Raw genomic sequence first — 14,917 nt, 5'->3', positions numbered from 1 at the left:
TTGAGTAGGAAAAGATAAATCATTACTGTATGTTAATAATTTAGATGGCAAGAACATAAAATATATGTAGTGACTGAATTTGTATTTTTTATAAATATAATTACTTTCTATTTTTCCAAGTGCAGTAGCAGTATGTGGAGACAAACTGGCAATTTTCATAACCGAAAAGGCGATCATCTGCTTTCTTTAGGTATAACTTGGAAGTATATAATGATTCTGCTTATAAGCTAACAGTCTCAAATTAGTTCACATATAGATCAAACTTTTGGTCCTATTATAACTTTAAATGATCTAGAGCTTAGGGCTACATTTAGCAAAATGTGCAATTAAAAAAGCCATTACTTTAGCACTACCTTACAAATTCGGGTTATTAAAGAGGATGTTGTTTTCTATGCTGCTAATTTAGTGAAATGGTTAACCTATAAGACATTGGAAACTCCTAAGGTTTTTTTTGTTTTGTTTTGTTTTTTGAAACAGGGTCTTGCTATGTAATTTAGGCTGGCCGCAACTCATGGTGATCCTTCTGCCTCAGCCTCCCAAGTGCTAGGATTACAGCCATGTGCCACCATGCCCAGCCCTTAGGGTCTTCTACCTTATATACAGTGAATACTTTCAAATGTTAGTTGACTAGATTGGTGATACGAGTTTTTCCCTTTTGCTATTCCAAGTCCATTTGGTTTATTTTGAAGATACAATTTCAATGCTTCCGTTGTACAAGACAATTATACAATTTTCTCTACACAGGGAATAACAAACAAATTTACCAATTAAGAAACCGTTTCAGGAATTGTTGGAAGGTGAGTTATTCTATAGTAACTATGCTTCAGTTGCCGTGCAGTACGCCCAGAAACAATCCACTTCAACTTCTGAACGTTCGGTTTGGAACACTTGTTTGATGAATATTCAGTTAAACACTTGGATACAAGCTCTTGCCAGAAGGTCAGATCTCTGCCATTTATCTGTACATAAATTCATAAATATTATTAAATCAATTAAAAGTTCTACTGTATTTAATTATAATAATAAATACAATCCTGTTAACACGCTTTTCTTTTTTTTTTGGTGCTGGGGATCCAGTATACCTGTGCCCCTGAGCTAAATCCCCAGCCCTAATATGTTTTTCTTTCTTAACAATTTTTAATAATTCTAAGATTTCTATTGGTACGTTTGCAGTACATAATTCAGTGCAAGGAGTTGGTACATGTACATAATACATCTTTCTTTCTTTTTTTTTTTGGTATCAGGGTTCGAACTGGGGACCTTGTGCTTGGGAGGGATGTGGTGGCACCACTGAGCTAAATCCTGGGCATCATTTTTTTACACAAAAAAAAAAAAAAAAAAAAAAAAAAAAAATTGAGACAAGCTACTTAAATTTCATACAGACTCATGACAACTCATTTTACTTCAGGAGACAGTGAAAGTGGTTAAGTTTCTTTTTGCAGCTGTGAATAGGAGGACTTATACGGAACCTGACATACCTTGGAATATTTCTGAAGACAATCTACTCTTTCTGCTAATTCTACACACTTCTGTGCTTGAATCTCCAGTGCAATGATAGATAAAGCCAACACAGAAGGCTAGAGGAGATAAATATAACATAAATGTCAAATATAAATATAAAAATAGATCTATATAAAAAGCTGTAATCTTTATAAAATACTTACCTTTGCTTTAGAAAACATGATCCTGCAGTGACATGCCTTAAGCTGAGCTTCTAGTCTTTCAAAATTTAGGCTATTTTTCCTTTAAAAATAAAATGGGATTGATTTTATGTAGATTACATCTAATTGGAGACATTTAAAAAATACTGAAGTCAGTTTTTATTTTTTTGGGACCGGGGATCGAACTCAGGTCCTTGTGCTTGCAAGGCAGGCAGCTGAAACACTGAGCTGAATTCCTGGCCCTGAAATCAGTTTTTAAATTAAAGCTTATGCACATTTATTATAAAAAGAAAATTATTTGAATTAAGTTCCCTCCCATCAGAGATAATAACTTCTTGAAGCCAGCAAACATGGGTTTTTACAGAATTCTAAAAGAATATGGATTTTAGCAAACACCCTGGCAGTACCATTCTGATTTTCAAACTTACTATATTCAAAACAAAGGTCACATACCTTTCAAATGGCAAGTTCTCTTGAATGAGTGAATAATAGATTTGTAGAAATTGAAAGGCAGTGGTAGCTTTGACTTTCCAACACACCTTCTCCAATACAATCTTTTCCATTCGCATCAAGTCTGAAACCGTGAACCGATACTGACTTATTCGGATCAAATCAGTTGCCAATGGGACATTTCTTTCGTCTTCTATTGATTTTACAGCCAAATAAAAGCAGCTCAGTCCAACACACCCAAGGTGCTTCGGCTGTACCTAAAAACAAAATTGAAAATAGAAAGACTATATCTCTATTTTATTTCCATTAAAGGATAATCTAGAAGTAAAACCTACCATTATGAAAATGTTATCTGAGATATTTCTTAGCTGTGATGGATTTAACAACATTTACCCATTCCTAAACAAATGTAGCCTGTCACTGCACACCCCACTTGGAACCATTTGGTTTCAGCATAAAAATTTCTTACTGAGTTTTAATCAGAATAGAACTATAAGCAAACACTTTGTTCTAATTCAGCCAAATAAGTTACCTGGTCAGTTCCTTAACATAAAGACCCAAACACATTATATGTTATTCACAAATCATCTTTCCCAGATATTGTGTTTTTCCAGGCTGTTTTCTTTATAGTAACACCTATAAAATAGTTTTAAAATAATGTTAACACTTACTCTTCACTCTGCCCCTGAAGTTCTGGCCTCTACCAATTTCTCCCTTATTTTCCAAATGTCTAGAGTGGAAAGCACATTCTCAATTCTCTCCAGTCTTTATGTTCCAACTCAAATGAAACTTGAAGGTTACACAGATATCTGTGTTCTTTCCCTCCCTTGTGACCTCCCGCTGTACACTCTGCCTCTATAAAGGCATAATGTAAATATTGTTCTTATGACTTGCATTCTATGTAGTTATCTTTGTAATCACCTCATTCTCACATAACACTGTTATACTCGAAGGACATCTGTGTATCATTCATTTGTGCAACATTTATTGATTCCCAGGTAGTACCAACACATAGTAAATGTCAGTTCTTTCATCTGTTAATTTTTTGAACCATTCAATTTTACAAATACTGAGTTTGCCAGGCGTGGTGGTGCACACCTGTAATCCCAGCTCTCGAGAGGCTGAGACAGGAGGATCACAGTGAGTTTGAGACCAGCCTGGGCTACATAGTGAGTTCCAGGTCAGTCTCAACTACATAGTGAGACCCTGTCTCAAAAAAACAAAACAGTACAAATAATGAGTTCATTCTGTATACTAAGGACTACAATGTGAGTTTTACTCTAATTGTAGCATCTCATTATTTTGCAGTGCTCTTGGGTAGACACGGAAGGCAGATGTATTTTTTAACACTTAAGCTTTAAAAGCTATCAGATGTCTTATTTATTCAGTATAGGAAAGTAACAGGAAAGCTCCTCTATTGCAAGTACACTGAGGCTGGAAACAATTAGAACTTTATAGTGGATAGTGATTAATATCCTAATTCCTAACTACAATCTAGAATTCTACCTCTAACAAACTTCTTTAAATCTGAAAACTATAAATAAATGGAAATGTCCAAGCTACCAAGAAAAAGTTTTTAAAGACAGCCAATTTTCCTACTGTAAGATTCTGCAAATAACTATTTGATATTAGACTATATTCCATCTCAGAAAATAATAAAAGATGCATTACTCTTCATTACAATAAGCATATTAATATTACAGTATACAGAATTACCACAGTGTTTTGATTACTCACTGAAAATGCAAAAGGTTAAGCTTATGAATATCAGGCAAAAACCAGCAATTCTATCTCTAAAATACACTGAAAAAAATTAGGATATTCGGTACTGTAAGTTAAAAAAATACCTTCATTTTTGACAGGAATCTGTCCAGTATATTCACAGCTAGAGAAAATGTTTCCGTATCAAAGCCAAAGAATTGGGTTAGACTAAGAAGATCTTTCACTTCAAAGTCCCTCAGTCTTGCAGTCATTCTAAGGCCATTATCATGTGCAGATTCAATTAGTCTCAAGCCGCAGACCTTTGGCTGACATCTAGCCTCCTGTTCCAACAGGGTATTCAGCTGGTGTAGCAGTTTCTGGGAGTCAGTTGTCAGGACTTCTATCATCTATATATAGAACAAATCCAGAATGGAGTGTTAAGAGTAGCCCTTCCCACTCTCTTTAGCCTTCTAGATTTTGTACTTTATCATAAAGCACTTTTTAAAATACATGTCTTTTCTCCCTCAGTGGGGACACTGAATCTAATTTAGTGTAAACTGCTGTTACTTTTTTCTCTTCTACAATTTGGTCACATCTTAAATTGTGAGTTCTTTCAGGACAGAACTATACTTTAAAAAAAAAACTACAAAACTTCAAGAAATACTTCAAGTTATTCATTGTCAAATGAAAACTAATACACACTGTAAGACAGGGTAACAAAACTGAAGTCAGATGGTAGTATGTATTGTCATGTATTAATAAAGAGAACCGCTCAAGTTAACTCTTCATCTGTAAAGTGGGAAAGAGGCTTATTACCTATCTTGAGCCTTGTATAGATTAAATGAAACCACATAGCTGAGCATATAGGTAGGTGCTTAATGGACAGTAATAATGAGCTTCTCCATCTGTAAAATGAGGGTAACCATACAGTATCCGTTTTTTCCAACGGCTGTAAAGATTACACAAGAGGATTCACTTGAGTCTAGCACAGTACTTAGCACCCAACAGTTAAGTTTTATCAGTGTTAGTGAAGGACAATTAACGGGATGGGGAACACGTCGCGGGGCGATATAACCTGGTCTGCTGCGTAAGAAATCTGAAAATTCCATTAATGTAAGCACGCAAAACACAGGCACAAGCTAAGTCCTGCATTCGCAGACGGTCCCTCCTTACATCAATTTAAACACAGGAAGGCAGGGGATCCTAGGGTTGGACAGGCGAGGAACCACGAACTTCAGTGTGTCAGCTCGCTACTAGCACGGGGCTGGAGGGACGCGAAGACACCTCCTGAGGACGTAGCGGCTCCGCCCCTCCAGGCTCCGACTTGCCCGGGCTTGTGCTCCACACGAACAGGAAAAAGGCGCGGGCCAGACCTACTCCAACCCTGCTCCCCACCCGCACCAGGCTCGACCCCGAATCCCAGCTCACCTTGGTAGAGACCGCGGCTCCTCTGCGTGACCACCCTCCCCGGGCCTGCTCTCACCTCGCCCCAAGGTATCGGATACGGGAGGCCTAGGAGGCGAGGACACTCGGGGGCAGAAGGGGAGAGGCCCGGGGAGGGAGAATTGTGCCGGGTGAGGGTCTCCGCAGCGCCGTAGACTACGCCACCCTCCTCCCTGTCTGACCGCGGCGAAGTGGCTGCGCCTGGTCTCCGAAGTAATAAGGTATATTGGGGGCGGGGCTTTCCCGCGAATAGCATTTTCGCCCCTGATTGGTGTAGTCTTTTTGACTGATGGCCTCCACAGTCCAAAGAAGGCTGAGTCGTAGAGGCAAGATGCTCAGCCAATCAGCGTACACTTCCCATTTTTTTTTTTCGGAGCCCAATTCTCCGCCCCCTTGAGAACACGCCCTTACCTCTAAAGGCCTCTTATTGGAGGATTTCCCAAAGTGCGTTCATTCCAGATGGGGGCCGGACCCAAAAACCTCTGGCCAACATTTGCCTGGGGCAGGTCAATCTGACACCATCCAGAGAAGGCCGGTATGTCGTTCCAGAACGTACTGGGAGTTTTTGTTCTGTGCAGTTTACTGGTTCCTGGGAGTTCTGGCTCGCTCTTTCTTTCTTACTTTTTGTTAAAAATACAGTGACGAGTTTTAAAAAAAGCCAAGGTTTGATTTTTTCAAAATCAGGTGGTAGCTTCTCTATGGTGTGCTTTATTAAATTCCAGAGGGTTCTCTTTGCAAGGTTTGGAGATCAATTAATCTTTGTCTTGTTTGTTATTTTATTAAATACTGTAATGGAGTTGGCCTGTGTAATTTCTTGACCCTTTACCAATGTAGTGAATTCATTTTTTAAAAGAAATCTAAATTTAAGAATCAGTGTCGTTTTTGTTTGTTTTAGTCCTGGGATTCGAACTCAGCACCTTGTGGTTGCCAGTCAGGCGCTGTGCTGCTGAGTTAAATCCCCAGCCCTGGTGTAGTATTGTTAATGATTTCACACCAAAGTTGTATGGCAGACTGTTAAGAGCAGACTGTTTAGAGTAGATACATAACTCTGCTGAGCTTCTGAGATTCCAAACGCTTGGAGCATTTGCTCTAAGGAATTTAATGTCAGCCTCTTCCTCTTCGGGTGGAAAAATAAATTGCCTGAACTGCTGAGCTCGCCTTCCCTTTATGACTCTAGACTGTTACACGTGAGAAGGGTCTGTTTAGTAAAGGGGTGTAAGGTGGGGTGCACAGTCAGCTCTTGCAGAGTAGCTGTTCACGTGGCCTTTTCCTTTTGAGGGGTTTTCTGAAAAAGAGAAAATCTGAAAGACTTTGCTGTCACTTCTGCAGTTTGTCCTGCCGTGTACTTCCCAGAGTCAGTACCACAGAACCACGCCCTGGAATGGGGACTGCTGAGTGGAGAGAACTGGAAAGGGAACACGACGGGAAAAAGATTAATACCTCAGTCACCTAATATGGTGAGTTTTAGAAAACAGGGCTGTAATGGGGAAAAGGGCCTTCGGTCACACCTGAAAGTAAACTTACCTAATGAACGTAAATTGACAATTGAGAGCACTTACTACTAATTTTAATTAAAAATGTTTAGTGCCATTATGTGAGTTTACACATGTACCTATTTTTCCTTTTGGCTTTTTATTCCCTTTATTCCTAATTCCTAAAATTAAGCATATATGTAGATGATTTTAAGAAATGGCTTAGGAACCCTCAATCTTGCTGGTAGTTAAGAACACGTACAAGTTAATATTAAGTTATATATCAGTGGAGGACAAAACAAACTGGCTCCTGACCTTTTGAATAGGTACTCTTTTGGGTAACATAAACAGTGTGTTACTCAGCTTTTTCTGCTGTAACCAAATATTTGAGAAAATCACTTAGAGGAGGAAATGTTTATTTGGGCTCCTGGTCAGCTTCTAGGCCTTAGAGAGGAAGAAGTGTCATGGCAGGAGGCTGTGGTGAAGGCAAGCTGCTCAGCTCTGGCAGCCAGGAAGCAGAGAAAGGGCAAAAAAGCCAGAGAGACGAAGGGGCTGACCAAAATACAGCATACCCTCAAGATACTGCATACCCTTCTGAGGTGGATCCCCAGTGACTGCTTCTTCCAAGGAGGCTCCACCTCCCAGGAGCCCATTGAGCTAATGATCTCCCTGAGGGATTAATTACTGGGTGAAGTTACAGCCTCCTGATCCAATCACATCTCCTTTTGAACATCTGTTCCTCAATAGAGGAGTCTTTGGTGGATACTTCGTATTTAAACCATCATAAGTATATAGACTATGGAATACAATAATCTTATTTTCATTTCCAGAAATTAACTATGTGACTTTTGACAAGTTCCTTATTCACACTGCATTTCCATTATGTTTTCTCAAAAATAGGAAGTAAAAATTGTACTCTTCGAGGAATTGAGGCAGATTAAATAGTGGAAAGTATAATAAAAGATAGCCACTATTCCCAAAACAAGTGAGTGACTTGATAAAAGTATTTCAGGAAGGAGTGAACACAGTATCTGATGCTGCTGAGAGGATGAAGTGAAGTACAAACAAGATAGAGAAAAAATGAACCAGTAAATATATGAATCACATTTTTAAGGACCTTGACTGAAAGAGGTAGAGGTAATAGCCAGAGGGCAGACATGGTAATAAAAGAGACATTCTGCTTTACAAAGATGAAGTAGACTTCTGTCTGTTTAATGGCAGGAAAGAGCCAGCAGAAAAAAAGAAGTATTCAACTACTGGAGCAATCTGGGGCCTCATATGACATTAGTCAATTAAATTGACGTTAGGGAATTTACACTCTGGTAAGCTGTGCTGTAATAGAAGCTTCTAGTCAAAATCACAGTCTACAATAGAAGCAAATAACACAGAGGATAGAAGTTCTTAAAATTATCTCACTAGACCTTAAGAAGTATCCCTAACTGTTTTATAAATCTTCATGTACCCCATAGCTATTTTATATGCAAAACTCCCAGTTTCAAATTATTCAAAGGATTCTTCTGGATTTAGAGTATTTTCACGTGAAAAGGGAACACTTACACAATTTTTTACAATGTAAATTAGCATGTCATTATAGTAAATATTATGGAGTTTCTTTTAAAAATTAAAAATAGAACTGCCATATTACCCAGCAACCCCACAACTGGGTATATAGTCAAAGAAAATGAAATCGGCACAGCAAAGAGACATTACATTCTTTTGTTTACTACAGCATTATTCACAATAACCAAAAAATGGATTTCACCTTAGTGTTCATCAACTGATGAATGTTCCTAATTTTAAAAGGAAAGCTTGCAGCTTTTCCCCATCTAAAATGATGTTGGTTGTTGGTTTGTCACAAATATCTTGTTTGTTTGTTTTTTGTTTTGGTACAGGGGATCAAACTCAGGATCTTGTGCTTGTGAGGCAGGTGCGGCACCACTGAGCTAAATCCCCAGCCCTGTTATAAGTATCTTCTATCAGAGTAAAATATGGTTCTTCTGTACTTATTTGCTTCACTTTTTTTTTTCATCATGAGTGAATGTTGGATTTTATCAAAAGCCTTTTGTGGATCTATTGATGTGATCGTGTGATCTTTGTCTTTTCTGGTATATTTATTACATTTATTGATTTGTGTTATGTTGAACCATCATTGCAACCTGCTTGGCCATGATGTATGATCTTTTTGGTCACTTGTTTCATTATATATCCTCTTGAGAACTTTTATATTTATGTTCATTAAAGGGATTGATCTATAGTGTTCTTTTTTAATTGGATTCTTGGTAGGTTTTGGAATCAGGGTAATGCTAGCTTCCAGGAGTAAGTTTTGGGTGTACTTTTCCCCCTGTCAGTTTCATTAGGGAGTTGAGAATTGTTGGCATTATATCCTTCCTGAAGATCTTGTAGAATTCAACAGTGAATCCCCTCCGGGATTTCTTAGTTGGTAGTTTTGCTTTGTTTTTTTTAAATTGTTGCCTCAATTTTATTGCTAGTTATTGGATTTTCAGAGATTTTATGTCTTCTTGGTTAAGTTTTGGCAATTCAGATATGTCAAGGAATCTTTTCATTTCTCCAATTTGTTGGAGTACAATTTTTATAGTACTCATTAATGATCTTTGGATTATACTGGTGTCTGCTGTGATTTTGCCTTTTTTATATCTAATTGCATCTCAGCTTTTTCATTTCAAATCCATTAATATGAATTTTTCTCTTTCCTTCTGTTGGTAAGTTAGGCTAGGGGTTTGCCTATTTTATTTATGCTTTCAAAGAACCAACTCTTCAATTCACTGATTCTTTGTATTTTTTAAAACTTTGAATTACATAAACTTCTAGTCTGGTCTTTATGATTTCCTCTCTTCTACTATGTTTAGAAGTTCTTATTCTTATAGTTTCTTGAGGTGTATTGTTAAGTTACTTGAGCTTTCTTTTTTTCTAATGTAAGCATTCACAGAAATAATCTTCTTTCTTTCATTGTGTTGCACACATTTTAGTGGGGTTTAGTGGCCTTATCATTTGATTCTAGAAATTGTCTAATTTGTTACTTAATTTCTACTTTGATCCACTGAGTTTTCAAGAGTATAGTTCTTTGTCCAAGGGTTTGTAAAATTTCTTTTGATTGACTTCTAGTTTGTGTGCTATGATCTGCTGTTATCCATAGGATGATCTTGATTTTTTTGTATATGTTTAAATTGGTTCCATGTGTGTTGTGAGAAGAATGTGTATTCTCTTTTAGTAGAGTAGAAAATCCTGTAGATATTTATTAAGTCCATTGTTTAAAGGTGTGGTTCATCTCTGGTAATTCTTTGTTAATTTTTATGTTTAATCTACTGTGAAAATGAGTTATTCCTTTCACACATTATGATTATGTTCATGTTCATGTTGATCTTTTATATCCAGTAGTGTTTATGGATTTAGATGTGCTGATATTTGGTTCATATGTATTTATAATTCTTATCTCTTCCTGTTAGTTTCTTCCTTTGACTAATGTGTAGTGTGACCTTCTTTGCCCCTTTTGATAAGTTTTTGCTTGAAGTTTACTTTGTCTCAGAATAAAATGCTAGCTCTGCTTGCTTTCAGTGTCCTACTACATGGATGTAGTTTTTCATTTTTTGGTTTTTAATCTAGGATTTTTTTATTAGATAAGACTCCTGAATGTAACAGACCATCATTCAGTTCTGTTTTTTTTTTTAATCCAGTCTACCCATTTATATCTGTTAATTGAAGAGTTTTTACTAAAAGGTATTATCTTATTTCTGTCATTGCTTTATCTTTCCTTTGTTGACTCCTGTATTTTTCCTTTTGTTAAACTATTCACCTACCTGGCTTCATTTGCTTTATTTCTCTGCTATTCTTGAGTATTTTTTGTAATACTGGTGTGTTGTTAATATATCTGTTAAGATGTTCTTTGTTGTGGGATTTCCTTATTGTGTATCAATTCTGAAAGACAGTTTTGCAGGATATATTATTCTGGGGAGGAACTGTTTTCTTTAAGGGTTTGAAGCGTTTTACCTCAAACTACTCACTTTGACAGCTTTTAGTCTTCTTTTTTTTGTGTGTGCTGGACTTCTGAGATTTTTGACTGTTGTGTCACAAGAGCTTGTTTTATCATAGTAGTTATTTGACATTCTGTAAACCTAACTTACACAATGTTGAATCCTCCCCTCTTACTTAAACACTTTTTTGCTTTGATTCATTTTTACAAAAGGATAATATATTTATTCTTTAAAGTTCCAGGTGATTTTCCAGTGTCAGTAATGAGTCCTGTTTATTGTATCTTTTATAGCTGTATTCAGTTTCAACTGTTCATTGTGACACAGAAGACATATGTAATGCCTCAAACCTCCAAATCCTGCATTAATTTATCTCTGGCATACTGTAATTTTGTGGGTAGAAGTTCCTTTCTGTAGTAGTTACTACTGAATGTTTTCTAGTTAATCTTTAGTCAACCAGAATCACACATTCCATACGTATTCCAGTAAACTGATATTTATATCCATAAGGGCATTGCTCCTGAGATAGAAAAATTTCCTTTTCTTCAATTTCAAGAGACCTCAGTCATCAGCATGTCACACGACCTGCTTGAAAATGTAAAATGAAATAAATAGTAGTTTTGATGAAAAAGTTTTCCTATTTAGAAAAAAATCTGTTTGGTACCTAAAATAATTTTAAAGTCATCTTCCACAAATATCTGTTATACTCTAAGCTTAATTAATAAGTTTTAAAATAAGATAGTCACATTCAAGGGAAAAAGTTATTTCATTTATATTTTAAAACTCTGCTTTGAGTTTAAATCGTGCATGCTTTTAATCTTGCTAATTGATCTTAGTTTAATCTTAGCATTATCTAGTAGCTGTTGGATGAATTTTTCTTGCTCTCTTATCTTTTTTTAAAGATTTCTTTGAGTAAATCATCATGTATTTCCATCCTGTCTTCATATTGGTCATTTTTGCTTTTTAAAAAATAACTGGAATTCTTTATCTCTGGGACTTGTAGTTGGCACCTTTTCATGGACTGTTTCTTTGAAAAATTTGTCATTCATGTTTTGAACCATGACAACAATCCTTAATTTGACTAGTAGTTTCACTATCAATTTGTTATGCCTTCTTTTAGCTCACCTTCTCTCTTTCCTCTTTAATCATTTCACACTTTTCTGCTGTCTGGTGTTTGCTTTCCTCTCCATAGGTGGTCCTTGGCTTTGCTGAGAGAGTTGAGTCCTTGGAGTCATTTTCTTTCTTGCTTGCCTGCCCCCCACCTTTTTTCTCAAGTGTTGAGGTCAAAGTTTGTTGCTGATTTTAGGATCTTTTTTGTTTTCCATTGGTGTGTTCTTGACTTTGTTGTATGGAGGTATTGTTTACAACTTCAAGCCATTCCATTTGTTTGATTTTTTTGGTACTGGGGATTGAACTTGGGACCTTGCGCTTGCCAGGCAGGCAGCAGAACCGGAGTTAAATCCCCGCCTCCCCCCCTTTTTTTTGTTTTGTTTTTTGCTTTCCATTTGTTTGGGATGGACTCTGTTACTGTGTTTTAAGGATTGAATTTCTGCTTATTATAATATCAGCCGTACATCCAAGCAAACCTCAATCATAAACACTAAAACTTATTTTGGGAAGGGGGATTTAGTCAGTGGCACCACGCCTGCTAGCAAGCACAAGCTCCTGAGTTTATTCCCCTGTACTGAAAAAGTGAACAAACAAACAAAACTTATTTTGGTAATTTGACCCTATTATCAAAACCTCTTACGGACTATATTATACTGCTGTCTGCAGTTCCTCTGGGATAGGTGGCGTGGGAAGAAAGGGGATAGGAGAAGGGAAAGAGCGTATGTCGTTAGACATGGTATGCTTTGGATACTCGAAGCCCAGTGTTGTTAGGGATTACCCCGACATGCCTCTGAATGGGACTGTTTAATGTATATCCCTGGATAATTCTTGTTCTAATGCAGTCATGCAGGCCCCTGGTGTATTTATGCCACTGGGTATGTGGGAAGGAGGAGGTGGAAGGAAGGGAGGCAAGATAATGAAGAAAAGAGGAGAACAAAGAATAGGGAGAGAAGAGTTAAAAATTGGGAGAGAAGAAATACTAAAATCAGGAGCAGGTCAAAGGCAAAACCTTATAAATTAAAATGTAATAACCACAAAATACCAATAAAGAAGCACCAACCTAAATTAAAAAAAATTAAAAGAGAATAAAGAGAGAAAAACAGCCAAGATTCCCTGAATCCAACAAGGATATAAGAATACAATATCTACAACAACCCAAATAAAAATAGAAATAAAAATGAAAAGCTTAACACAGTGGTTATATCATTCACTCCGAGTTTCTGCACAACCCACTCTGCATGGTGAGTTTGATCCATCAGGCAGGTTCCCTCTGTGGGCCATACAGTTGCCTGCCTTGATCTGAGGACTGCTGCTCTTCCCGAACCTCCGACATGACCCGGTGCGGGCCTCTGTGGATCCGATTGCCTCATGTGACTGGACAGGGGCCAAAGTCTTGAACATTTCTGTGTCTTCCTCCGCAGGCTTTCCCGATTCATATACCGCCAAAACTACCCTCCCAGGCGCCGTTCATCCTCAGTCTGCCTGCAGATGCCTATTGTTTTAAGCCCCACACAGAATCTGGTTTCCGACGCCTGGCTGAGAGTCGCCGTTGTCAGCGGACCATCTAATGCCTGTCTAGTTTTCAGAGGAATATAGGAGCCCACCCTCTCTGCTGTGGCTCTGCTGAGTTGCTGTCTGTCCGGGCTCCAGTTTACTTTTTTTTTTTTTAATTTTTTTTAGTTTATGGTACATTTTAGGGATACAGTACAGTTACATTCATTATTGGGATCTTGTACCTTTACATGACAGGTCTTGGTTCTTATTTTTTCCTCTTATCCCTGCTCTCCCTTCGCCCCCTCCTCCCCTCCCCATTTACAAACCCGTTATTTCCATTTTTTCATATTTTTTTATTTTGCCTTATTCCCTTTCCCCTACCCTTCCCATTTTCCGTACACCTTTAGCCCTTTTCTTCCTATTTCACATTGTCAATTATCTCATTAGCTCCAGGTGACTCTTGTCTCACAAATCTTCCCCACTGGACTCTTGTTTCAGATATCGGGCACAGATCTGGTTTTCCCTGTCCTCTGCAGTCCCCAGGTAGGAGATGCCAGAGGATCCCGGCAGTTAGGGTAGGGTGCTGAACATTCCACATACTACACGCCCTTTGTATGAGGGAAGATTTCCTGTGTCAGGTGAGACTTCTCTCTTCTTGCAGTCCTGCTGTCCACCTGAGCTAGACCACTATTTTATGTAAGACTCATATGCATCCTGCTGGAGCATTATTGTTTACGTGCTGCAGGGGAGGAAAGCTGCCTGCTGCTGCTGGAGAGCTGGGTTGTTTTGTTTGTTTGTTTGTTTTGTTTTGTTTTAAAGACATGGCTGTATCCTGCTGGTTGCTGGTGATGAAATGCTGTTATTTTTTAGGTAAGATGCAGGTATGTCCTCTTGGTCGCAGTTGCTGGAGCACTGTTCTTTACAGTTCACAGGAGGTGGGTACATGGGTGGATGGAAATGTGTTCTGTCCTGTGCTGCTTTTGGCTTCTCTATATCCCCGAGGTGGTTATATCTCACCTCATTGTGCCAAATGGGGAGAACAGAGCGACTTGGAGTCTGTTTAATAAGCCAGGCTGTTACTGAAGGGTTGGTTCCCTTCCTCAGTCCGACCCACGCCCAGGATGGCTTGTATGCCAGTTCTGCCATGGAGGGTGGGATATGGTGATCGGGAGAGGCCCGGGTTCCCCCTGAAATCCTAAATGCTCTAAATATGCTGAATTTTCTTTTTATTTATCCTCCTGAATCTAACTTTACCTTTCACTCCCCTCTCAGGATATCTGCTTTTCTCCAGCACCAGTTTGGAGACACCATCCTTCTTGTTGTTCCCTAGATGGCTGTCTTCTCTTCCTTTTCATTAGAGTTTCTCGAAGAAATCACTGCAATGCATTTGTGTGATCACACAGCCCAAGAAGTCGCAACATCTATCCTGTGCAGGCTAGAGAAGCAGGAGAGCTAGAAGTCTATTCCAGTGTGTTTCAGAAGGACTGAGGGGTGGGGGAAACCTGTTGTGAGGGGAGAGTTCAGTGGCCTGAGAACAAGCAGCTTGTATGTTCTAGGACAAGATTGATGTCTCAGCTCGAGAAGACAGAAAAATTAACCC

The 14,917-nt window shown here is 38.2% G+C and overlaps 1 protein-coding gene and 1 long non-coding RNA gene across 8 annotated transcripts in view; one reads left to right on the top strand and one right to left on the bottom strand.

The window, feature by feature from the left end:
• Window positions 1-508: 508 nt before the first annotated feature.
• Window positions 509-5,487, bottom strand: Ccng1 (cyclin G1). The gene is made up of 6 exons (XM_010622239.3): window positions 5,241-5,487; window positions 3,959-4,219; window positions 2,115-2,368; window positions 1,665-1,743; window positions 1,479-1,577; window positions 509-959 (listed from the first exon to the last, which is right to left on the bottom strand). Exons 2-6 carry the CDS (start codon window positions 4,217-4,219, stop codon window positions 768-770), a joined length of 885 nt encoding a protein of 294 aa, XP_010620541.1. The 5' UTR covers window positions 5,241-5,487; the 3' UTR covers window positions 509-767.
• Window positions 5,488-5,671: 184 nt separating this feature from the next.
• The window catches only part of LOC104860902, a 41,167-nt gene continuing 31,921 nt past the window's right edge, over window positions 5,672-14,917 (top strand). For 6 of the 7 annotated variants that reach the window (XR_004516402.1, XR_004516405.1, XR_004516403.1 and 3 more), the window contains exons 1-2: window positions 5,672-5,790; window positions 6,585-6,712. This is a non-coding gene — a long non-coding RNA (uncharacterized LOC104860902). Of the gene's footprint in view, window positions 5,791-6,584; window positions 6,713-14,187; window positions 14,253-14,589; window positions 14,912-14,917 lie in introns of those variants that run through there. The other variant, XR_779847.2, reaches the window with a different exon arrangement.

Source organism: Fukomys damarensis, unplaced genomic scaffold (genome assembly GCF_012274545.1).
Source record: "Fukomys damarensis isolate Sample0158 unplaced genomic scaffold, DMR_v1.0_HiC HiC_scaffold_9, whole genome shotgun sequence".
Taxonomy (NCBI): domain Eukaryota; kingdom Metazoa; phylum Chordata; class Mammalia; order Rodentia; family Bathyergidae; genus Fukomys; species Fukomys damarensis.
The sequence above is the reverse complement of the archived record's forward strand: the minus strand, read 5'-3'. Positions and strand labels throughout refer to the sequence as shown.